Source organism: Arabidopsis lyrata (genome assembly GCF_000004255.2).
Source record: "Arabidopsis lyrata subsp. lyrata unplaced genomic scaffold ARALYscaffold_2, whole genome shotgun sequence".
NCBI lineage: Eukaryota > Viridiplantae > Streptophyta > Magnoliopsida > Brassicales > Brassicaceae > Arabidopsis > Arabidopsis lyrata.
Genome location: NW_003302554.1, coordinates 16,861,709 through 16,887,399, shown reverse-complemented (window position 1 = coordinate 16,887,399; position 25,691 = coordinate 16,861,709). Strand labels below are relative to the sequence as shown.

At 34.7% G+C, this 25,691-nt stretch overlaps 6 protein-coding genes and 1 non-coding gene across 9 annotated transcripts; 4 read left to right on the top strand and 3 right to left on the bottom strand.

The window, feature by feature from the left end:
• Positions 1 to 240: 240 nt before the first annotated feature.
• On the bottom strand, positions 241 to 2,470 carry LOC9325109 (thaumatin-like protein 1b). Its single transcript, XM_002887565.2, has 3 exons — positions 2,215 to 2,470; positions 1,429 to 2,131; positions 241 to 892 (listed from the first exon to the last, which is right to left on the bottom strand). The coding sequence occupies exons 1-3, from the start codon at positions 2,267 to 2,269 to the stop codon at positions 658 to 660; spliced, it is 993 nt and encodes a 330-aa protein (XP_002887611.1). The 5' UTR covers positions 2,270 to 2,470; the 3' UTR covers positions 241 to 657.
• A 1,953-nt stretch (positions 2,471 to 4,423) lies between these two features.
• LOC9325108 (monocopper oxidase-like protein SKS1) lies at positions 4,424 to 7,131 on the top strand. The gene is made up of 8 exons (XM_021034006.1): positions 4,424 to 4,691; positions 4,785 to 4,894; positions 4,985 to 5,255; positions 5,520 to 5,622; positions 5,720 to 6,080; positions 6,167 to 6,532; positions 6,612 to 6,690; positions 6,762 to 7,131. The coding sequence occupies exons 1-8, from the start codon at positions 4,554 to 4,556 to the stop codon at positions 6,969 to 6,971; spliced, it is 1,638 nt and encodes a 545-aa protein (XP_020889665.1). The 5' UTR covers positions 4,424 to 4,553; the 3' UTR covers positions 6,972 to 7,131.
• Positions 7,132 to 8,527: 1,396 nt separating this feature from the next.
• On the top strand, positions 8,528 to 11,125 carry LOC9323675 (tubulin beta-1 chain). Its single transcript, XM_021035012.1, has 3 exons — positions 8,528 to 9,131; positions 9,837 to 10,106; positions 10,191 to 11,125. Exons 1-3 carry the CDS (start codon positions 8,735 to 8,737, stop codon positions 10,865 to 10,867), a joined length of 1,344 nt encoding a protein of 447 aa, XP_020890671.1. The 5' UTR covers positions 8,528 to 8,734; the 3' UTR covers positions 10,868 to 11,125.
• Positions 11,126 to 11,170: 45 nt separating this feature from the next.
• LOC9325107 lies at positions 11,171 to 12,446 on the bottom strand. 3 transcript variants are annotated; one of them, XM_021035016.1, is made up of 4 exons: positions 12,023 to 12,446; positions 11,840 to 11,869; positions 11,745 to 11,774; positions 11,171 to 11,641 (listed from the first exon to the last, which is right to left on the bottom strand). In XM_021035016.1, exons 1-4 carry the CDS (start codon positions 12,362 to 12,364, stop codon positions 11,339 to 11,341), a joined length of 705 nt encoding a protein of 234 aa, XP_020890675.1. In that variant the 5' UTR covers positions 12,365 to 12,446; the 3' UTR covers positions 11,171 to 11,338. The 3 variants fall into 3 exon arrangements, with proteins under 3 accessions (XP_020890675.1, XP_020890673.1, XP_020890674.1); XM_021035014.1 differs by lacking the exons at positions 11,745 to 11,774; positions 11,840 to 11,869 and having other exon boundaries at positions 11,171 to 11,647; positions 12,023 to 12,445; XM_021035015.1 differs by lacking the exons at positions 11,745 to 11,774; positions 11,840 to 11,869 and having other exon boundaries at positions 12,023 to 12,445.
• A 1,876-nt stretch (positions 12,447 to 14,322) lies between these two features.
• LOC9325105 (putative ER lumen protein-retaining receptor C28H8.4) lies at positions 14,323 to 16,275 on the top strand. The gene is made up of 6 exons (XM_021036074.1): positions 14,323 to 14,779; positions 14,942 to 15,141; positions 15,354 to 15,494; positions 15,568 to 15,648; positions 15,730 to 15,854; positions 15,983 to 16,275. The coding sequence occupies exons 1-6, from the start codon at positions 14,542 to 14,544 to the stop codon at positions 16,029 to 16,031; spliced, it is 834 nt and encodes a 277-aa protein (XP_020891733.1). The 5' UTR covers positions 14,323 to 14,541; the 3' UTR covers positions 16,032 to 16,275.
• Positions 16,276 to 21,115: 4,840 nt separating this feature from the next.
• LOC9325104 (gibberellin-regulated protein 1) lies at positions 21,116 to 21,959 on the top strand. The gene is made up of 3 exons (XM_002888995.2): positions 21,116 to 21,281; positions 21,368 to 21,407; positions 21,521 to 21,959. The coding sequence occupies exons 1-3, from the start codon at positions 21,204 to 21,206 to the stop codon at positions 21,700 to 21,702; spliced, it is 300 nt and encodes a 99-aa protein (XP_002889041.1). The 5' UTR covers positions 21,116 to 21,203; the 3' UTR covers positions 21,703 to 21,959.
• A 496-nt stretch (positions 21,960 to 22,455) lies between these two features.
• TRNAT-CGU lies at positions 22,456 to 22,527 on the bottom strand. Its single transcript has one exon. It is a non-coding gene; the product is annotated as a tRNA-Thr (tRNA).
• Between the last annotated feature and the right edge of the window lie 3,164 nt (positions 22,528 to 25,691).

Below are 25,691 nucleotides of genomic sequence, written 5' to 3'. Positions count from 1 at the left end.
CAAATCATATGCAGTGAAATAGACACTTGGTTTATATTTATAGGTTTACTCCCACTATAAATCAAAGGCATCATCATCAACTCTCAACCTTAATTTATATTATCTATTTAATCTTTTTTTCAGCTAGTGGTATCACTATTAATTAATGTTTTGGTCCATTTACTTTTGAAACCTATAATAGAGAATTTTGTATCGCTCTCATATGCGCTTGTAAAGTCAATTTATTATTAAATACAGTGGTTGAGACAAGACCAACAAATGTATAATAGTGTTATTCATTTCAATGTTCCGAATGGCCACCACAGCATCATCAGACAACAAACAAATGAAATATTCCCCCAATTGTTTCCAATATATATAGATTTTAACACTCTTCTAATCCTAGTTACATTAAAAATCAAATAAATATTCCCATCTTTTATGAACTCCACCCAGCAGCCCACTTTCTTTCCCACGTGTTCCTCACCCAAAATAAGAATTCTCCCATGAATGAAGGGTATTTTCGTCAATCTCGGGTGTTGTTAACCTTTTTTCTCAACTCTGACTCAATCCGACGTCGTTCGGAAGTAAAAAGGTCACATGGGCCGGAACGAGATAAGGCTTTAGTCAGTGAGGGCCCACATAGTCTTGATTTTACGCGGGAGACAAAGTTAGGTGTCAAAAGAGCCGCCACATCCGACAAAAGGCCAGCGCAAGTGTGACTGTGATTCCACATAACGAAAGATGACACGTGGACGGTGTTCCTTTGCTCTGATCCAAAGCTCCTTCGTATATCATCGATGTATCTACCGGTGACCACGTCGCACTACTATCTCCGGCAGGAGTTGTCGACGATGTTCCCGGTGGTGTCGTCTGTTTCGGATCTGAGCTCTGATCTTGAGATGATTTCTGACTACAAAACAAAAAAATCATAGCCGTTAAGTAATGTGTACAAGTTTCTGCCACGCGTCTCCTCTAGATTAGAGATGATTTTTTTTTTTTTTTTTGTCAAACAGATTAGAGATGATAATGAGGAAAATATCTCAATGAGCCGTTAAAGATGCACATCCCAATAAATCTATCTCTACTCGAGGATAAAATTGGGACTATCAAAAATTTGGCAAGAAAAGAGAAAAATCGTAATAAACACACATTTCTTTTTGCAGCATAAAGCAAAATCCTACAGTAATTATTTCTAGGAGTTACTTCGATTACAAGGTAAGCAAAAAAAGGTAATTAATGGTTAGTAAATATGTTGTCTGCTGTAATTGACAAAAATACCCTCAATAGCGTTTTCTCTCACCAAACCATAGTCATAAACTACAATTCATGATTTCATGCTAATTTAGTGCGACAGTGAAGAAGATAGATCCGTTGTATATTAACGAAACTACCCTCCCTAATCAAAGCATGGTAATAGTAACAAAAGGGTATAAATGGAATTATCACCTGGTGTTAGGAGTTGGGCAAAACGTGATAACGTAATTAGGAGATTTGGCACATGTGAAGGTACTACTCTGATCATCGTAAGCGTAGCTGTAAGCACGTGGACACGCGGTTTTAAACATCAAAGAATACGACGACGGTTTACACGTGTCAGGTGTACCGTACGCGCCGCTGCAACAATACTCCGGCGTACGAAAAGCTTCACACGCGCTTTTACATCCCATAGATAGTTTACCTCCGCCGTCTAAACTCGTCACTTTAAGCTCCGACGGACACGAACCGTTCAGATCTACAACGCATCCGGTGCTGCTACAGTTTAAACCAGAGCCACCTTGTGGAGCCACTAGCATCGGGACGTTGTAACCGTCGACGAGACTTACGTCGTAGAAATCGAGACCATTAGATCCGTCGAGTGTGAATTCCGCTAGTGTTGCTGGTGGTGCTGCTCCGGATCCGGAGCATTCGATGGTTCCGGATCCGCAATCTCCGGTGAGGCAAGTGAATTTTCCGTCGGTGTCGGCGGAGCATTGAGTTCTTCCCCAGAATCTTCCTCCCCATGAAGTTGGAGCGTTAATTGTTCGTTCTTCGCCTTTTTGAAGTACGAATCCGGTCGTCGGAAGTGGTGGAACTCCGGCGTTTGATAAAAGTCCAGGCCACACTGTGTATTCGCATTTGTTCACCATTATGAAGCTCGTAGATCTAACTCCTGTTTATAAAACCACAAATCATCAGAATCAAAGTTATAATCATTACTTAAGTTTATTCGTAAGAATCGGAGAAGATTCGTACCAGAAACGAACAAATTAGAGAAGATAAGGAAGATCAATGGCAACGGAAGAGCCATTGAATTGGAGAAGAAGAAGAATATGAAGATTTTTAATGCTCTGTTTCTTCTTCGTCTTCTTCTTCTTTATTTTTAATATTTATGAAACAGAGACTCGAAGACGATTCTGAGAGCGAAAGATGGATGAAGAAGAGGATGGATGATTTATAGAGGAGGCCTTTTTTCTCTGTTGGTAAGAATCTGGTGTATGTGTTGGCTGGTAGCTTATGGTACACCGGCTTACGTGGATACACTTAATTGGATCAGATATTTTTAACCGTTGAGATTAAGAAAAGCATTTGATGATTTTATATAGTAAATCTTGTACTTTAATCGGTTCATGATTAGAACTATACCATACTCCCTCTGTTCCTAGATATTTGATATTCTACAGTTTTAGTTTGTTCCACAAAGTTTGATTTTTTAAGTTTTTGTTTTATTTTTTATTGATTAAAATTAATATATCGTAAACTTTAAGATATAATGATTAACTGTTTTCTAATACTATTGGTTCAAAGTTATTAAAAAATATTTAGTATAAAAAAGTAATTGACAAATAATTAAACAATAATTGTTTCTTAATATATGTGAAAACTCTAGAACATCAATCTTTTAAGAACAGAGGGAGTAGTCGATAATGGGTTAGTCTGGTTTGGAAATAGTTAAATTACCACTAATTGTTCTTCGAGTTTGATTGATAATTTTCAACGAAAATATCCAATTAACTTTTGACGTTCACTTTTAATTCAAAATATCTACAAAACGTAAAGTAGATCTTTATTTTTCAAGATTCTTTTAACTTTCCTGTTTGATTACGCGATTAAGGATTTGTAACCACGTAGACGTGCAAAACAAAATTACTTTTTTTTTTTGTGCAACAAATTACTTTTTATCTATGAATTATAGTAAATATTCAATTGAGATTCCGATGCAACGTTGTTGTTTTCATCTAACAATAAGAAGTGTCTAGTACAAAATGAATGATGACGAGCTTCAAAAGTCCAAAACCATATAATTTATAAAATTATCATTTCAATTTCAGAACAAGTGAACAACTAGGTACGATTAGTGGACGTTTCAACGTCTTCATGATAATCGCGGGCCATGTAAATTATATTGGAGGAAAAAAAAAATATATTGGAGGATCCATATAATATCTTGGCTATATAAAATTATTGTATTTGTCCAATATAATATCTCTGCGTTTGATTGATCAATTGCAACGATATATTCCCAAAAATAAATAATGAGTTTGTTTTGACAGTTACCAATCACAAAAAAAACTTTATCAAAAGCATTATTAACAGTTTTACTTTCAACTTTTTGTATAGTTTTTTTGTACAGCTCTTTCATACAGCTTTGTATTATTCCGGTAAAGCTTAGAGCATCTCCATCAGTAAACATGATAGGAGTTTCTAAAAAAATAAAAAAATAATACTATTTAATTAAATTATTTATTTTTTATTACTTTTTAATAATTTAACCAATACATTTGTGACATATGTGCAGAAACTGTGTCTCAGAGTTTCTGGGCAGAGAAACTGTGTCTCTCTCTTCATTTATGACCTTTTTTATTAATAAATAGTGGCTAGACACTCTCCTTCATTTTACCGATGGAAGTGTTCTTACAGCTCTAGCTAACAACTAAAAAATTTATACAGCTTTTAGTTACCAATCAGATCATTTTACTTATATATACATTGTACATTTCTGTATTCTCAAAATTATCTCTATGTTAGATATTTTGTTGTGAAAAGTGTAAATGTTGTTGTTACTTTTTACTGTTTTTTTAAGTAAGTGGTTTGAACTGTGAAAGATAAAAGAAGATGATATCAAAGTGATTAATAATTTTTCAATAATTGCTTTGCGTTATTTTATTTTGTAGGACTAAATAGCGACCATTTCTGTAATTTTGTATAAGCCAGGTCACATCAACTTTACAATATATCGTAAGCCATCGTCTTCGTCTTCCCTGACGTTTTTTTTTTCGTCCGTCACAATACAAATAATTAGATACGATAAAATACTTAATGGGCCTTTATGCATGGTTTAGTATAATTAACAAACTTTTAACAAAAGCACAAATGTGCTGCCCATAAATTAGGTTGGAAATGCAGATTGCATGAACTTTCGACATATTCATTATTCATAGCACAAAATATGTAAGCTTTATCTCCAACAGTAAGAGTAATTAACATCAAATTAATGTAGCTACTTCTCGCTTCTATCACTTCTTGTTCACAACACAATCATCTCAAAATTTCTTCATCAATCTATATACATTTTCATAAATCACTCTTTCGCGATGAGGCATGTCTTTGTCGAGGTGGTTGTTCTGATATCTTTGGTTATCTTGGAGTTGAGCTATGCGTTTGCACCAATCGTATCGTATCAATGGGTCGTCTCTTATTCTCAACGTTTCATTCTTGGAGGCAACAAGCAGGTAACTACAGATGAATTGCTTATATTTTTATATGTTAGAATAATATGGTTTAATTATCATATATGAAATAATAGATGCATGATCAATCTATAGGTTATAGTGATCAACGACATGTTTCCTGGACCGATGCTTAATGCAACAGCAAACGATGTCATAATCGTTAACATTTTCAACAATTTGCACGAACCCTTTCTCATGACCTGGTAAATATTTGACACATTAATTATGTAATTTTTTTTTGATTTGGGTTTATTTTAGTCACAGCTGATATTAAACCTATATACAACATAAAGGAATGGCTTGCAATTGCGGAAGAACTCGTGGCAAGATGGAGTTCGAGGGACAAACTGTCCCATACTACCGGGAACAAATTGGACGTACCGTTTTCAGGTGAAGGATCAGATTGGAAGTTACTTTTACTTTCCATCGCTTCTACTCCAGAAAGCGGCCGGAGGATACGGTGCTATTAGAATCTATACCCCAGAACTTGTCCCGGTTCCATTCCCTAAGCCCGATGAAGAATACGACATCTTGATTGGAGATTGGTTCTATGCCGACCATACAGTAAGTTTCTTTTATATTTTACCTTATATATTATTATCAAACTTACAATCCAATATTATCTTTTTTATAAATAAAATGTTGTAGATTTTAACAAACAAACTATATTAGAATTGAAAATAGATTTGCTTTGTTATTGAGTTTTATCTTGCATTATTGCATATTTATTGAATGCATGTGTTTTAGTTAGCTTCATTCTAAAAGATGTTTTGCTTGATTTAATTTGCATAACACTGGTAACTTGGTTTCCAAATGATTTGATGTAAGGTTATGAGAGCTTCACTTGACACTGGTCACAGCTTGCCAAAGCCTGATGGTATTCTTTTTAACGGGCGTGGACCTGAAGAGACCTTCTTTGCATTTGAACCAGGTGAGTTTTTTTTTTTTCTTCTTTTAATATATTACATTGTATCTTTAATAATGTAATTACACACAAATGTTCGGTTTTGTTTTGTCCATAATAACAGGTAAAACATATAGGCTAAGAATATCAAACGTGGGTCTCAAAACATGCTTAAACTTCAGAATCCAAGACCATGATATGCTTCTAGTTGAGACAGAGGGTACGTATGTTCAAAAACGTGTTTACTCGAGCCTGGACATCCACGTAGGCCAATCATACTCTGTTCTAGTCACTGCCAAAACCGACCCGGTTGGAATCTACCGGTCCTACTACATATACGCCACAGCCCGGTTCACTGATTTCTACCTTGGCGGTAGAGCTTTGATTAGATATCCCAATTCCCCACTTGATCCGGTCGGACCAGTTCCACTCGCACCTGCTTCGTGGGATTACTCTTCCTCAGTTGAACAAGCCCTTTCCATTAGGTAAACAAATACTTCATTTTTTATGGGAAACATATATATAACCTTTTTTAATGAAATATTACTAATAAATGTTAAGTGTGACACAGAATGGACCTAAACGTTGGAGCAGCAAGATCGAACCCACAAGGTTCGTACCACTACGGACGTATAAACGTAACCAGAACAATAATATTACATAACGACGTTATGCTGTCGTCGGGCAAACTACGTTATACGATTAACGGCGTTTCGTTTGTCTACCCTGATACTCCGTTAAAGCTCGTTGATCATTTCCAGCTAAATGACACGATTATCCCCGACATGTTCCCGGTTTATCCATCCAACAAAACACCGAGTCTTGGAACTTCAGTGGTCGATATTCATTACAAAGATTTTGTCCACATCGTGTTCCAGAATCCTTTATTTGAATTGGAGAGTTATCACATCGATGGTTACAATTTTTTCGTTGTCGGGTAAAAATTACAATTTAAATCATAATCATGTGTATGATGATTAAATTTGGTATACTAATCTTATTTGGGTTGATGTTAGATATGGATTTGGAGCTTGGTCTGAGAGCAAAAGAGCTGGATATAACTTAGTGGACGCTGTTTCACGGTCAACAATTCAGGTATACTAATCTCGTAATTAAAGTATTAAACCAGTGATTAGTTTTGGTTAATTGGTTCTGTTTGGGTTTAGGTTTATCCATATTCGTGGGCAGCAATACTAATAGCTATGGATAATCAAGGAATGTGGAACGTGAGATCACAGAAAGCAGAGCAATGGTATCTTGGTCAAGAGCTTTATATGAGAGTTAAAGGTGAAGGACAAGAAGATCCTTCGAATATTCCGGTTAGAGATGAAAATCCGATACCGGGAAATGTCATCCGTTGTGGCAAAGTTCTTTAATAACTAATTGTTTTAAATAATTAAAATCGAAGGGTATTAGTAAAAACTAAAAAATACTAACAGTAAAGAACGTTTTGAAGAGGATCATGTTGATCTTTAGGGTTTGGGATTGCGTTGTGGCTATTGGCTAAGACTACTAAACGGTGCCGTTTTCGCTTTATTGATGGGCTCGCATAATTGTTATCTGCAAAGTCGGCCCAGCCCAGGTCTGCTTTGACTTGGTGAGTGCTAACGTGCTCCCATTTCGTCTATGTTCCCTTCAGTGACATTTTCACAATAAGTTGGGAACAAGTTTATATTAAAAAAAAAAATAGGATCCTTTTACAAGTTCAATTATTGATTTTGACGTTACGTATAAACAGTAGATCGAACATGACATAAATAAAAATGGGAAAAAACTAATTGGATCAAATCTGAGATCTTACTACAGTCTACATCTAGCTAGCTACATGTGCTATGACATTATTTTATTTTTCTTTCTATATTTTCCTTTGTTATCATCAATATTGTATAATAGATCCAAACATAATCAGTGTGATGATATTTTTTATATACTTATTGATAATTCAACCAATTTCAATTATTGTGTTTTATCGTTTACATAGAAATAGGTACATATGTATTCAAGATCTCCATATCGTTTATTACATCTTGCTACATGTGCTATGTCACTAAAACAACTAAGACACTACATGGAAGTTCTTGCATTCATTTCGCAGTCAACTTGTAATGCATTATAACTATCAGAATTATTGAATTTTTGTTACTCGATGATTTCAGAAAGACATAACATATAATCAAGGGGGTTGTAGCTAGTAGTAATGAAGTTCGAATAGTAAAAGATTTCATCATATGGATCAAGATATATATAAAACTAGTCCAACTATCTACAACCATTGTAGACGTTTGTAATTAGTAAAAACATTCCGTCTTTTCATCGATTTCAATGATTAGTATGTATTTGTGACCATGATTTATTCCCAACTAATAAAATAAAGTCAACAAAGAAAACAAGGGGAGCTAACATTGATTGAATGTATAAATAGTAACAGAGAGCATGACTGGTAATCTGGTCTATCAGAATAACTAAATAATTGTTAGGGAAATGAACTGAACTAAATCAAGTTTCCGTAGGATAATTATATAACGCTGACAAACTAGTTATAGTAAATTAATCACGTTCTGTTTTATCAAGTTATTTTTACAAGTTAACGATATACAGCATAATGACTTTTCCAAACCATTTGATGAATATTTCGAATGGAAAAACAAAAAAACGATCTCAAGCTTTCAAGACGAAATAACATAAACAAATGGTATAAGCCTTTTCATCGTTTTAGTTTACAAAAACTTTAAAGCTATTCACAATTAAATACACGATGTAACTCAACAATATCTTAAATAACATTAATCATTTTTTGTTATGATGTATCATTCATTTACTTTGTAGAAATTTCAATTTGACGGTGCTAACAATTTGATAAAACATGTGATATTCGATTTTTTTGTAGAAAAAAAGAAAACGGTAAAAACTAAAAATAGTCATATAAAAAAAAGTAATAGTGTATAGTGAAAAACAGAGGATAAAAAAAAACGGTTATAGCTAGCTGGCAAGATCCATCTTCTTTCACACGCTGTCAAAATTTGTCACTACTTGCCAAAAAAAACTCTCCCGCCTCTCTCTCTCTCTCTCTCTCCCTTCTTATTCTCCTCCTTCACCATCTCTCTCAGATCTCAAATCTTCATCGATCATCATCATCATCATGAGAGAGATCCTTCACGTCCAAGGCGGTCAATGCGGTAACCAAATCGGTTCCAAATTCTGGGAAGTTATCTGCGACGAACACGGCGTTGATCCCACCGGACGTTACAACGGTGATTCCGCCGATCTCCAGCTCGAGCGTATCAACGTTTATTACAATGAAGCTTCTGGTGGTAGATACGTTCCTCGTGCTGTTCTTATGGATCTCGAGCCTGGTACTATGGATAGTATCAGATCTGGTCCCTACGGTCAGATTTTCCGTCCTGATAACTTCGTCTTTGGGCAATCCGGCGCCGGAAATAATTGGGCCAAAGGTCATTACACGGAAGGCGCTGAGCTTATTGATGCTGTTCTCGATGTTGTTCGTAAAGAAGCTGAGAACTGTGATTGCCTTCAAGGTATTTATAAATCGATTTCTACGATGATGAATCTGGTGTTTGCTTTGATCATAACATTTAAATCTGTGATTGATTTTTGAACTAAAACTGCAATTGTTCCAATCATTGATTTGGTTTTGATCAATGTAGTAACCGATGATATCGATTTCACTAATCATCCTCAAGATCATGACTCCAATTACAGATTTATGGATTACGTGAACATGATCCTTCGTTGATCGATTTGCGTTTTTAAGATGTTTCCTCTCTTTGTGAGTGAGTCGGTGCTTCGTTTTCACTAATTCATATTTTGGTTCAAACCAACTAATTGTTGATTACTGTTTAACACTTAATGATTGGCTAGGAATTAGATTTTGCCTATTCTTTATAGTAAAAAGTTTACGTCATTGAATCTAAGGACAATATCCTAATTTGGCCCCTAAATGTTTTTGTTCCATATTAGTGACTGTGAATCAAAATGATCACGTGAACCTTAAACCGTATCGAATTTTATAATAAGAACCTTAAACGTGAACTCTTGTGTTGTTGACAGTATCGAGGTGAAACATATCATTTTGTGGGGATATAATTGAATAAGCAAGTGGGTCATGATTGGTTTCATCAACTGTTTATATAATAACATCTCAATACTTTTTTGGATCTGGTCTTAACATTTGTTTCACACTTGTTCTTAACATTTCTGTATCTCATTTTATATAATTACAGGGTTTCAAGTATGTCACTCTCTTGGAGGAGGCACAGGTTCTGGAATGGGAACTCTCTTGATATCAAAGATCCGTGAGGAGTATCCAGACAGGATGATGCTCACATTCTCTGTTTTCCCATCTCCAAAGGTCTCAGACACTGTCGTTGAACCGTATAATGCAACTCTCTCAGTCCACCAGCTCGTAGAGAACGCTGATGAATGCATGGTCCTTGACAACGAAGCTCTCTACGATATCTGTTTCCGCACTCTCAAACTTAGCACTCCTAGCTGTAAGTACCACGATTTGTGTAAAAACGCTACTGTTTCTTTCTTGGTTCCTAAATTCTAAGATTTCATATATATACATTTTGCAGTTGGAGACTTGAACCACTTGATCTCTGCAACCATGAGTGGTGTGACTTGCTCTTTAAGGTTCCCTGGACAACTCAACTCTGACCTAAGGAAACTGGCCGTGAACCTTATCCCATTCCCTCGTCTCCATTTCTTCATGGTGGGTTTTGCACCTCTCACTTCCCGTGGCTCCCAACAGTACATTTCCCTCACAGTCCCCGAGCTGACACAGCAAATGTGGGACGCCAAAAACATGATGTGTGCAGCTGATCCGCGCCACGGACGTTACCTCACAGCCTCAGCTATGTTCAGAGGGAAAATGAGCACAAAGGAAGTGGACGAACAAATCCTGAATGTCCAGAACAAGAACTCATCCTACTTTGTTGAATGGATCCCAAACAATGTCAAGTCCAGCGTCTGCGACATTCCACCAACTGGAATCAAAATGGCTTCCACATTTGTCGGAAACTCGACTTCAATCCAAGAAATGTTCAGGAGAGTAAGCGAACAGTTCACGGCTATGTTCAGGCGTAAAGCTTTCTTGCATTGGTACACAGGTGAAGGAATGGATGAGATGGAATTCACTGAAGCAGAGAGCAACATGAATGACCTGGTGGCTGAATACCAGCAATACCAAGATGCTACCGCTGATGAAGAAGGCGAGTACGAAGATGAAGAAGAAGAAGTTTACGAATCTTGATTTCGTAATCTCTCAGATTGGTTCAGAGAACAACACAAACCAAAAGATTAAAAAAACGGAAGTCAATTCATCTCTATGTCTCTATTCCTATTATTACCACTATATATATATATATATATACATGTATCAAGTTGAAGAAACTGGGAAATGTGTTTGTTTGTTTGTTACTTTTTCTTTGTGGTTCTCTCTTATTGTATTTTGCCATTTAGTTTCTTCTTTTCTTCTCATTGCCTTTGTAATAAATAATATGTCCACGTATCTCCCTTTTAAGCCTTTAGCGTTTTTACTTCGTACTTCATAGTATTCAAAAAGGGATTCTTAGAATCCTTTGAGTTTCCATTATGAAACGGAGGGAGTAGTATACACAACCAAAACATTGGAAACTTGGTTGCGTATTCATTACAAAAACCTACTATTTCTGCTATATAATTATAACCCAAAAAAGGTTTTTTCAAAAAACTACCCATATCACTACTTAAGTTGATAAGAAGAGATGAATCTATTATAAAGCTTCTTGGATCGAATCAAACCTAGTCTTCTTTGTCTTGCTTGAGCAGCTACTTGGACTTTATTTGCCACTCTCTGAAAACCCTCCTCTGCTGCTGGAAGGTTGAGATCAAAGCCACGTCGTTCCAAGTTATCCATACGCAACGACGCCGTTTCGAAATCCCTCACCTTGACCGTACGATCAACCGCAATAAACGGTAGATGTTGATCACATCTAATGGGCTGGGCTATTAAACCAACGTGTGCTCTAAGTAAACCTGTATCCGCCTGTATCTTCACAGAATATTATCAAAATGGAAACAAATATTAAAAAAGTAAACATTTTTTATACATAGGGAAAATAAATAAAATAAAAGGTAAATATGAACACCTCGAGGACTGAAGAACTCTGATTTTTTTTTTTTAAAGGGAAAACCTCTGAAAAAAAGATATCAGAGTTCTTCAGTCCTCTGATATTTAATTAGTACAAAATTCTGCTTCTAAACCCTTTTTAATCTGTCGTTTATATCAAAAAAACATACACAAAAACAATTACTAAGTACCAAATTTAACATATCAAATGTATTTTACACAGATACGAATAAAAAAATTGAAGAATAGAAACAAGAAAAGCCAAAAAAAAAAACTCAAGAGAAAATTAAGACTTACGATTTGAGAATTGGCTTTTTTGGCCTCGCCGGTTAAGCACGACGAACTCGAATTACTTCCCATATCGCCGACCTCCGCCGTACACGGCAGCGATTTCATCACCGGTTCCGGCGGATGCAGGTGAATTGAAAAAGAGGACCTCTTTTTAGTGCGACCCCATTTATGGAACAAAGGAGAATCAGAAGAGAATATGACCGGATGTGAAAGTTGCAATAAGATTGAAGAAATTTCGTAGTCACTTCTATCGAAAAAATCATCTTTCTTCTTTCCTTTGCCGTCACGGTAACGGAGAGAACCGTGATCTTCCATAGCTATGCTCTGTTTCTTCTTCTTCTTCGACATTGAATGGGCAGAGACACGAATGGGGTCGTCTTTTGGGAGTCTCTCTTTCTCTCGGCTTGAAACGATTGGGTTTATGAGATAAATCTTTCTCCCAAGATTTTGTTTCGTTTTTATTTTTTGTTTATGACACGTGTCATTACATTTTTTGTTAAATTTTTTTGCTTTCTTTTCTCTCTTTTATTTGTTTTCTTATTTTATTTTTTTTTCGTTGTAATTACAAATTTCCTTTTTGGCCATTTAATTCTGTCAATTTTGGAAGCAAAAAAAGGATTAATACCTGATATGTTAGGTAAAAAAATACTTATTTTTCTTTTCTTCTTAAACCTTATTTTATTTCTGATATTTTTTCGACTACCATATTTTTTTTTTTAACATAGTATACATATTATTAATTCTACCGAAATGGGCTTTGGGCTTTGACAATGGACAACAACAAAAACCAATGGTCTTTCATACTTACTAAGCAACAAACCACACAAGGCTCGTTATTATCAAACCCATTGTTGAATGTGATGATGAGCTTAACAACAAGGATATTATATCCACACTAATACAAATTACAATATTTGTTAGCATATGTATTCAATTGGTAAACAAACCTGTTCAGACTATTACAGAAGAGAACTCTTTCTCAGTCCACATATATAGTTGCTATTGCGAGTTGTGCATCGAGTTAACATAGGGAGCCTAGGAGACCTTCTTAATGGTTTTACCTCATCATGTGATGGTTTTGAGATTTCGTTGCCCTTCTTCTTCTTACTAGTATTGTTAGAAATTCAGCCACTTTAGCCATCAATCTTGAGATGATTGAAGCTGCTCCTGAATAGATATAAGACTTGAGATTTTCTTATTCCCTTGTTTGATCTCTTCGTCTTTCCTCATTAACTCCTCACTAGTTTCCTTGTGCAATTGTAACCGGTGAAAGTGGTGGAGATCGAGAGATAGTGGAAGGATTGGGAGAACAAAAACCTAATAAAAGGGGAAAGTGGATTTTATTTAAAGATATCGTAAAGAGTTTAGCTATATTATTAAAACAATTCGATTAATGAAATAATTGCATCAATCAAATCTAAAATTTACGAATAAATAAAAGTAAATCGGAATACTTTGACTTTCTCATACTTAAACTTCCTAACCTATATCCTTGGCAAACAAAATCATAAAATTACATACTCCTATATTCGCATTCACATTCAAGATTTCTCCATTTACTTGGAAAGATGTTTTCTTCTTCTCTGCCTCCGGAAATTATTCTCAAAATCCTCTCTTTTCTTCCGGGCAAAACATTACAACAACTCCGATTAGTTTCAAAGCAATTTAACTCCTTAATCTCCGAACCCTACCTCCTCCGTCTCCACCACCGTCATGCCCTAAACTCCTTCTCTATCCTAACCACCTTCATCTCGTACCAAAGATCCCTAACCATAGATCTCAAACTCTTACTCTTTACTCGGAGTGTTATTGGATTGATCACTTTCAATACATTTTAAGCACACTAATAATTACCACTAATTGTTTATTCTTAAAACAAAAATGTGGACAGAATCATATGATTTTGAACTTTTTCTTCTTTTCATAGAAGACAAAAAAATACAATCTTTTCATGGAATCATAATGCAAGAAACAGCCTAAAACACAAAGCAAGATATTCATACGTACTTGAAGAAACAATCATTTCACAACACATGAAATCCACACCAAAAAAAAAAAAAACATGAAATCCACAATAGATATTTAAGAAAAAATCCAAAACAATGATAATCACTATTGCACAATCCAATTATAATCGTTGAATAATTCACTACAAATATGATAAAATGGAAATTAATTCATTACAAAGAGACGAAGCAGAGTCGTTGGCTTACCACGAATCTAATTTCCACCAAAACAAACTTAACACTACACGTGTCACCGTCATAAAGTGTTAAACTTTTCGACTTTTTTTTTTGTTCTGTAAGAAAAAAGGAGTGAATTTTAGCTCTATGGTTGCGTTACCAATTTCTCCAGTTTCCCCACTCCACCTCCAAAAAGATTAAAATTTAAAAGACAGTGTAAGCATAATAATCACCTGATCAATTCACACATAAAAGAGACAGATCTGTTTTTTTTCTTACAATCATCGTACCAAGTTCCTAAAGGTTTCGACTTTACTGTTTCTATTTTCGGAAAGAAAGTGAATGATTGAATCGAAGATGAAGGCGGCGAAGAGGCCGATCCACGCCGTGACGACATGGGTTCGTCGGCAACCACCAAAGGTTAAAGCTTTTCTCGGTGTTGTATCCGCCATGACTGCTCTCGTTTTGTTGAGAATGATTGTTCATGACCACGACAATCTTTTTGTCGCTGCTGAGGCTGTTCATGCCCTTGGAATCTCCGTCCTTATCTATAAACTCACCAAGGAGAAGACTTGTGCTGGTATATTATCGATTTCTTGATTTTTAGGTTTAGGTTTTGAATAGGGGATGATTAGTGATTCTGAATTTGATTTCCCCCTGATGATCGGTTTCGATTTCGAATTAGGGTTTGTTTGATGCTGTTGGATTCGTGTGTTACAAATTTGCAATCTTTTAATGACAGGATTATCTCTCAAGTCTCAAGAGCTAACGGCTCTGTTTTTGGCGGTGAGATTGTATTGTAGTTTTGTGATGGAATTTGATATTCACACGTTGCTTGATTCGGCTACATTGGTGACTACACTTTTTGTTATCTATATGATCCGTTTTAAGCTCAAAGCTAGTTACATGGACGACAAAGACAATTTTGCTATCTACTACGTCGTAAGTTGTTTTCTTTATTGTGTTTTTGAAGAATGTGAATCATATATTTGAAGAAGGTTTAAGTAGCAACCTTTATTTCAATTAGTTTCTTTATTTTTATCATTTTGTAAGATTTCCTTTCCTAATACTATCAATTTGAGTTTCATTGTGATAGAGTTTTATTAGTCCATTTTGATAATAATGTTTGTGAGCTTTTTTGAATATGGTTGCAGGTTATTCCATGTGTTGTTCTATCAGTTCTCATTCACCCATCAACACATCATCATATAATCAATAAGATTTCTTGGGCCTTCTGCGTTTACCTTGAAGCTGTTTCAGTCCTTCCTCAACTTAGAGTCATGCAAAACACTAAGGTACTTTTGAAAAGCTTGAAACTAGTCCCTATCCTTTACATGATTTAAACTAGTAACACATGTCTCGTCTCAGATCGTGGAGCCATTCACAGCACATTACGTATTCGCTTTGGGGATCGCTAGGTTCTTGAGTTGTGCACACTGGGTCCTTCAGGTTTTTTTTCTTTGTTTTCTGGCCTCCAAACTATAAAGCTTGATTTTTGTAGTATATAATGATAATCTGATGATGGTGTAGGTTTTGGACACTCGAGGGCGGTTATTGACTGCTTTAGGATATGGTTTCTGGCCTATAATGGTCCTCTTCTCTGAAATCGTCCAAACCTTCATTCTCGCAGACTTCTGCTACTACTATGTGAAGAGGTAAAATCATGAATGTTTTTAGTCATCGTCTCATTTGTCGATACGTTGGTTGTAATTATGTGCTGATGGCTGATCTTAAAGAACATTGATGGGTGTTCTAAGATTTTTATGTTTGTGGTGTTGGGCAGTTTAATGGGTGGTCAGCTCGTTCTTCGTCTCCCATCAGGTGTTGTGTAAAATTTGGTGGAAACGAGATAAGAAGAAGATATGGAGTTGCTTAAGCTTATGATGTGGAGTAATGATCTATCTCTTGCAGGCTAATCGTTTTGAGTCTTCTCTAATCTCTTTTTTTCTTCCCTTTATGTTTTTTTTCTTTCTTGGAGGACTTGTAAAGAAAAAAGAAAATTGATTATAGATTATGAGTTTTGACATTAATTTGAAAATTAGTCTCAGCTTTTAATATATTATGTAGTTTAATGTTGTTTCCAGAAGCAATTAGATGAATGCTTTGGTGTTCAATATTACATGAGAGGGATTATGAATCATAATATGTGTATACAAATTTAAAGGGTCTCAAATACTACTCACACTTTATTTCAGTTTAAATTGCCTGCTTGAGGATTACAAGAAGTCGAGGACAAGCCAGAAAAATAATTTGTTGAACAGAAAAAAAAAAAACTTAATTTAAGGGAGTAAGAAAATATTATTTGAATGTATATATTATTTGGTTGTGATAACAGCGAAAATTAGATACTATAAAAAGTTTTTTCCTTTCAAATAGTTAGTTTCACGACTTTCTTTTCACATCAAGAATTACAATAGTTACGAGTTACTTACGAGTGACGATGATTGTTGCTATTGTTTGTTTCTTTCAGCTATTTTCAACTGAAAAGGTTCTCAAGTCTCAAGTCTCAAGTCTGAGCTTATCCAAATTTGTTTGTTTTATATTCGATTTCGACTCTTTTGGCTGCGGGCCTACAGCTGGACTCTGTAATCGTATCACCTAATATTCCACCAAATGTTTTATATATAATTACAATTCATTTATACTAATTTTAATGAATGGAGTAGCTAGTAGATATTATTATTATTTTTTGAAAAAAAGCTAGTAGATATTATTGGGTGATATTTTTATGTCTACCCAAACCTTATGTGTGAATGATCATCGTTTTTATTAGAATGATCAACAATAAAATCGACGAAAATCATGCTTTTAAACGAATTCAATGCGACAAATGTCAGCGTTTTGTATGTCGAAAAAGATTCATCTTCAAAGCATTTTTGGCGGATGAACCACGATCACAATTTTTGTAAAGTCGAGCAAGCACTAAGTGCTTCTTTACAACGAAAGTGTACGTGTCTACTTGATCTTAGAGAACGTTGTCTCGATCGAGTGGCTAGATATGTGATATGTCTAGTGCCCATTTATATGATCTCTAATAACCAAGTGAATTTTTTGGTCTAGTGAACTTTTTTAAAGAAAACAACGTATCAAGTTATCGTTAGAATCTATTTAGAAGGATCTAAAAGATGTTCTCGTACTCTCGTATATTTAAGAGGTTTTGATCCGAATTTAGCCTCTTATTTTCTCAACTTGTTAAAATAAAATTCAAAAAGAATGAAGTATATTTGTGGTCATTAGATGATATGATCGGTGTGGTATGGGCGACTACCTATTGTCGCATGAATATATGGTTTGGCAAACAAAACAAAAAAGTATTGTAAAAAAGACTCCAAATCCGTTTGTTTAAACGTGTGTTCCTTAATTTTTTCTCTGTTTATAACTTTATAGCATGTCATATAAATATAATTAACGATTCATTCATTAAAAAAAATCATCTGCAAAATCACTTTTTTTTCTTTCAAATATACAACTACCACATATGCATTATCAAATTAAAAATGAAATATAACTTAACAATTTAACATCGATACTATCACAAATCGCAAAGCTAGACAACTTCTAAGTTCTAATCCCGCAAAATAACATTATAAAATTTCATAAAATATCAGTAAAACCCTAGTATCGATTATATACAAATGGATTGGGATGGAAAAGGAGATCACAAGTTGGCAATTATTAGCTATATAACAGCTGTTAATGCGAATAACAACACTTTCACAGCTGTCTTAAGAACTCACTTCTCTATCACTTTTTCTTAATTTTCTTTCCTCTTTAATACATTTTCAGCAAATAAAGGTTACTTCCATTTTCGAATCTATTAAATAATAAAGTGGTCTATTTCACGAGTAAAGAACAATTTCTTGAAAACGCTCCTCTAAATTAATGGCGATCGAGATATGATCCAAAGTCCAAACAACAAAAGATTAGGAAATTAAAATGTTTTTGAGATACTATTTACTTTGTTATGCATTATAATTCATATTCTCAATTGTTTTCTTATGTTATGAATTCTGATTCATATACTCATTATTTTCTTTAATTATGCTCCTTACTATATAAACTGTTACCATGAAAATAATTGCTGGCAAATTAGCGATATGTTAATGGAATCTCTTTCTGTTTTCGTCTAACAAAACTAATGTTATTATTTGATAAACCTAAAATTATTAGTTACTTATACTTAAAAGTTAAAACAGTGAAAGTTAGGTGCAAATATTGATCGACTTAATGTAGAGAGTTCAATGAAACGACTAATTAAATAAGTAAAGACATTATGTGTCAGCCATGATAACTGAAGTGACATTTTCATGCAGAAAGAAACATGCTCCTCAATTATTTATTTATTTGTAAAATCAAAAGGCTATGGTATAGACTTCCTGAAGAATGTGTGTTAAGTGTGCGTGCGGGATGGGGTTTGGGGTCGATAAGAGCATCATTATAGATAGTTTTTTAGAGATAGATCTTAGTAATATTTAAATAATTTATTTGTAAAAGTGATTGTTAAGAGATAGTATTTTTGAGTTAAAATTTTTGTGTGATTAATGGTAGGCTCTTAACATGTGGTTCTTAGAGGAAAAAAATATTAATATAAAAATAAAATTTATAATTATAAAAAATTTAATAATTGTTGCATATTAAAACATACATGAGATACAATTTATAACATAAATCACAAATATTTTAAACTTCATTTCTTCTATATTTTGTCCATATATGCTCGACCAAATCATTCTTCAATTGTTGATGCATACCTCGATCACGAACTCGACCTCTATTATCGAAGAAATTAGAAGGCGTATCTGTAAAATATGTGAAATCCTCTCAATCAAAACGTGACATGTGGCACCTCTTAAGTATTAAAGTGATTTAAATTAAATAGTTAATATAATAAGCTAAGGAAGGTACCTAAAATTAAGGTAACATCCCCCTATAATGTTGCTTTAAGTTTGGTGAAAAAGCCAAACACTGAAGACAGACGATCCGTGACATTGACCTCTCTATTTCTTTACCTTTCCAGTTTTTGTCTATTATTTCGAAACGTCAATTTATATAATTTGTAACATTTTACATCTACTCCACTATTTCTCAATAATTCATAGTTTCTATTAAAATTCTTGTTTTAACATTTTTTCATTTTGTTTTGGAGAATAGTTAAAAATCTTAAAACATATATAAGTGAACCTAACTTTTAATCGACTCATATATATGAACCTAATTAGTATGATTTTGACTCTATTAATAACAACATCCAAACATATCTTGCATAGAAATTAGTTTACATTTGTATATAACTATATCAATTCAAAGAAACAATCAGAAAACAATTTTGGTGTTGGAGCCCAATTTGCCTGTTGCCTAGTGGTAGTCCTTATATATGGGACAATGCGTAACTAAATTTACTCTCTTTTTTAGTTCAAATCCTATTATAGAAACAAAAATTACATCCATTTTGGAAGGTAGGAGTTGTGACCGTACATATGTGTTGTCGAATGGTTGTGTTATACCAAAAAAAAGTTCAACTAGAACCCTCCAATTCAGTGGCGGAAACCAGTTGAAACTTTGGTGGACCAAGTTTTTTTTGTCGACTGCCTCACTCCTGAAGCTAATCGGAAGGCTTAACTGTAATTGGACAATATATATATTTGTAAGCATATTAATTATATTCATATACAATTGTTGATTCGAATCATTCAAAGTTATTAGAAATAAATAAAAAACTAAAATTATCGTTTCTGGTTTACGGTCGATATTATGTAGACTAAAGTATATAATTTTTCGGTACTAAAAAAATCAAACAACAAAGAGTGGAGACGAAAAGAAAACAACAAAAAAAAAGAAAAGAAAAGAAAAGAAAACAACAAAGAGTGGACCATAAGAAAAATACTAGTAATACTTAAAACAAAACATAAAGATTGATCTAGAAATCAATTTAAAAATAAAATAGAAAAGAGGAAATATATAAAGACGAAGAGTGGGTCATAACTCATAAGAAGAAGTGCAAGCTGTGAAATGCAGCATTCGCAAAAAGGACCACTCACGTCTACTTCCTCTCATCCTTCTTGTCTCAACCACATCAACTCTCTTTTTTAACTCCAATTTTCACATTACTTTATTATACGTCAAGATATTAGTTTTTGTTATAATATAATATAACAATCTCATGGAAAAAGCTCACTATGGAAAAGTCAATCGTCCAACTGAATTATTATATTTACATATATCGCTGAATTAGGATATTTTTGGTAGAACCAAAACTTACCAAACCAAAGCGAAACTAATAATAGAGTTTAGGCTTAAGTACATCATAGAAGTCTATACACTTGTACAGTAATACATTGGCTTTTAGTTCTATCGAAAGCAAGATTCACATAAAACAGTGAATTTCATACAATTTGATAAATAAAAATTCGTTGGAAAAAAAGTAATACCGAATCCATTGATCAAATTTAAACAAGAGACCACAAATAATACAACCTTATTTCGCCCACCATAATATTCTCATCTCCGCGTACTCACAACTTTTATACGCACCACCAACCGACCCATTTTGAAAAAGAGAAAAGAAACCATACGTAACAACATACATAAATAATATGCTGATAACCATTTTTTAAATCTATTAACTATTTATAGTAATCAATATCTATTGCAAAACATATTTATAAGAAAAAAAAAGAATACAAATTATTTTTTCTCAGTTACCTAAAAAATAAAAAAATGTCTTACTTTATTTTCAGCCACTGTTGGAAAGTACTTGCAATGATATCGCATTAGAATTATGAAACTCAGAAAGCAATTATTTTCCCTGAAAAGTGAAAACTAAAAACAACTAAAATTAAAAGAATAGTCTAGACCGAAAATGGGGTTGGGTGTTCAACGAAAGGAGGTCTATAAATAGAAGCCTCTAAGTTCTCATTTCGACACAACAACTAATTAAACGCACACATTTATCTTCACTCTGAATTGAGCTAAGTTCTCACATCATACTCTCTCCTTGGAGAATTATGGCTATTTCAAAAGCTCTTATTGCTTCTCTTCTCATATCTCTTCTTGTTCTTCAACTCGTCCAGGCCGATGTCTTCGTACGTCTTTTTCATCACAAATACTCAATATAATATTTTTTTTTTCAAAAACATATATCTCACATGTTACAACAATACTCGTGCAGGAAAACTCACAGAAGAAAAAAGGTTACGCAAAGAAGATCGGTAATTATATATTTTCTATATATGTCCCACAAATACATGTATATGATTTATATTAAAACTAACGTTAAATTAGTGAGATTAATATATAATCTCTGTTTTTCTTTCATGTATAGATTGTGGGAGTGCGTGTGTAGCACGGTGCAGGCTTTCGAGGAGGCCGAGGCTGTGTCACAGAGCGTGCGGGACTTGCTGCTACAGGTGCAACTGTGTGCCTCCGGGCACATACGGTAACTACGACAAGTGCCAGTGCTACGCTACCCTCACCACCCACGGTGGACGCCGCAAGTGCCCATAAGAAACAAAGCTCTTAATTGCTGCAGATAATGCGATGATGTCGTTTTGTTAGTATTTCTTTGGCGTATATATGTGGATCGAATAATAAACGAGAACTTACGTTGTCGTTGTGAGTGAGTACTGTATTATTAGTTGGTATATTTGTTGCAAGTTTTCTGGTTTTGAATTTGTTTTTTTTTTCTTATTTGTATATCGATTCGTGCAAAAATCTCATTGTATTATTTCATTTTGTAATAAAATTATGTTACTTTGATGCAAGATGAGAACTATTCGTGCATTTACTTACGTACAAGGGTCTCGTCAAAGTAAAATTTTCGTTATATAATTCATGAATTTGGCCAATTTGTGTTAACACGATAGAGTAGACTAAATAATTATATTCCAGTGATTAAATTTCATTTGTGGAGACCGAGAACATACTTCACTTTTTTTAATATAATCATTATAGATAGAATTTTGGTATAAGATTTTGTTACCATCGATATTTATTTGACAGCCATATATACCTTATTCCAAAATTTGGTCCACACATATAACATAGGAATAGCATATAGCTATAGGTTCGTCTAAAAGAAAATAAAACAAAAATGATGACTTAGCGAATTGATGATAGTAAAGTTTCCGTAGATCTAGCAAGAGGAAGTAAACTGATTTGGTAATATCCATTGCGAAAAGTTCGTTTTGTTAAAAACATATATCGTGGATACTTAATTTTGATTTAAGAAAAAAAAAAAAAAAAAAATTTAAAAGTGAAAGCCCCCGGCGAGGATCGAACTCGCGGCCTTTCGCTTACGAAGCGAACGCAATACCACTATGCTACGGAGGCTTTCGATTATCTGTAGAAATCCAGTCGTATTTAATAATAAGCGTATGAGAAATATTGAGGACTCGGAAGTTTGTAGCTTAGTTATTGCATTTTCAGAGGCCAATGTCAAACAGAAGGCCTTTCTCACGTTTATACGTTTCTCTATTCGTCGAACTTTATAGCAAAATTTGTAATGTTACATCTTGCTTGGGCCATTGTTTCATTATATGGGCCTTAGTTGTCACATGAGTGGTTCTTAATTCACTCAACTCGCGTAATATATGAGAAAAATGTCCAAGTGAACTAATAATCAAATTGGCAGAAAGGAGAGAGTCCACTCGAAAAAGTGAAGCCAACATAAATATTTGGTAAGACACTAAACACAGTAGATGAGTAATACGTTTGGCGAAATTCACCTGACTTGTCGATTTCAGTGTGATGACGTGGTCAAATGATTATTAGTTCTTCTTACATCTCCACTAGTTATGAGCACTTTGGACGGAAATACAGAAAGCCATGCCGTTTTTACTTTGACAAGACGATTAGACAAAAAAAAAAAACGCCGTGACATTCTCACGTAATTATGGAAGACAGCCAGACGTTTGAGTTAAAAGGGACCCGCCCGACCCGGTTCACGAAGTTATCATAATTGGTTTATATAAAAGGGTTGCCTGCCCCTGTCTCCCTGTACTATAGTGTTTTAACTCGGTTCCCCCTGTACTTTCATCCTCTTCCTATTTCCCCCTATACACATGACATTCTTCATAATTCCACCTCTTTTTATAAAATTCTACCCAATTCCCCACAATCAATTAAACTCTCTAAATGCATTTTAAAATCGCTAAATCGCGTTTTAAAATTGATTTTCTCTGACCAAACCGGTAATCGACCCAAATCTCATAACCCGAATTGAACCTTCAAATTGATAAAGAGGGTTCGATTTTCTTCCTAAAACCCTAACAAAATCAAATCAAATTAAGACTTGTTGTTTATGTTAAGGAAACCAAATTGAAAGAGATCCGAAAGAAAGCAAATTTGTCCAAAATAACCAACATCATCATAATTGTTACATTAGTCTAGAACCAAAACACATCTGAATCGGCTAAAATGTTGCTGACATAATAGTAACTCCAAAAACATGACAACACATTCAAATACCATTTGCCGAAAAGCATAGCATAGAAACTACTCTTGTGTTGCTTGAGAAGGTTGTGTGATGTTGATCGTATCCGGCCCTTGAATCTCCTTCTTAGATTGCTTCTCCTTTGTAGTCTTCTTCTCCTTACTATCCTTCTTTGCCTTCTTAGATTGCTTTTCAAACTGAGTAAGTAAGTTAGTAAGATACTAAAGAGAAAGAGAATATGAAGAAAGAAAGAAACTTTAAAGCAGCTACATACCTCATCATTGCCATCACTCTTTGACTTTCTCTTCCTTGGTACCTTCTCCTTAGGGAATTTTTTATATCCTAATGCGTTATGCCCAGCTTCACCGCAACTCTTGCAATGCATGGTTCGGCCTGTTCTGCCAAGCTTTTCAACTTCATTTTTCTTCTTTTTTTTTCATCTTTGGTGACTCATTCTTCCCTTTGATCCTTGCAAATTTCCCTTTTTTTGTTTTCCCTTTCTTTCTTCCCGGAAGAACAGGTTCTGGTGGTGCGCTTACCAAACTGTAACATGAATTCATCCAATACTTAGGACCCCTTAATGGCATGGTGGCTGTCTCATAGTTGTCTCTCCATAGCTCTGTCAAGAAGAACCCAGATATGTAGTTCTCGGCATCCAAAGCAGCCTCTATCATAGCTGCATAAGCATGCTCACAAGGTATCCCACTTATTTGCCACTTCCCACATCAACACATTGTTTTTGGTATATCCACTTTATGACCATTTCCATCTATATAGACCTCAAAAACTCCATGTGTGCAACGATATACTGTACTTCTATCCGCATCTTTCTTCTCTAATGCAAGAATCTTCAAAGCATATTTAGAAAATCTCCCTTGATGGCGCTGTGATTTCTTGTTCCTCTTGACAATCCGAGTCATTCCTTGCCTCCTTATTGTTTCTAGCATTGGAATCAATGACTTTGCTCTTGCCTTGGTGATGGTTGAGTTGAATGACTCGGTAGCATTATTGTCAACATCCTCACAACAACTACCAAGCTTATAGAAACATCTTGACCAAGTATGTGGTTCCTCTTTCAAGACATCATTGTACAGTTCTTCATCATAGACTCTCAAGTTATTGAGATTTTTCTTATAGTCCTTATCATTATAGCTCCAAGCCAATTTCCACACTAATGTCTTGAGCATATCCTTCTTGGCATGGTTCTTCTTCAGATTCTCTACAATATGCTTCACACACATTCTATGTTCAGCATTTGGCAATTCATGTTTCACAGCACTCAGGAGACCCTGTTAAACAATTTGGAAATTGTAAGAAATTTGAGACTTATCAACAAGTAATGTAATACAAAAAGGATGAGAGGTTCTTACCTTTGAGCGGTCTGATAGGATAACAAACCGGCTGCCATCATATAGGCCCAAGTCTTTTTTTATTTACCCAACAAACCACAACCAATTATCAGCATTCTCAGATTGTACCACAGCCCAAGCAACTGGATAGATTTGATTGTTTGCATCGTGACCAACTGCAGTCAATAGAACTCCCTTGACAGCAACTTTCAAGAATGTACCATCAAGGCCTATTATAGGTCTGCAAGTCCCAGCCCAGTGTCTTTTTAGTATGTTAAAACATACATAAAACCTATTGAACACATCTTCACCTTTCTCATTTGGATATGTATCAACAAAGGCAACAGAACCTGGGTTCTCAGAATGAATCTCTTCAACATATCCCCGGATATGAGCAACTTGTTCCTCATACTCCTTCTTAAGCATTTTCAGAGCAAGAAGTCTCCCTCTTTGACATTGTAGACACCATTTTCCAGCGTTCTTTGATGTACTGCTGAATATCCATAGGCATGAACTTCTCATTTAGCCTCAGCTTATCCAAGAACAACCTAGCAATAACAGGACTCTTCAATATCTCACATTTCCCATTAGGTGAGCATGTATGCGACGTACATGATGTTTTCACCACAAACAGTCGCTTGTCTGAAACATATGAACAGTATACCCTCCAGTTACATTTGCCACCCATCCCGCACTTGAATCCAATCGTTTCC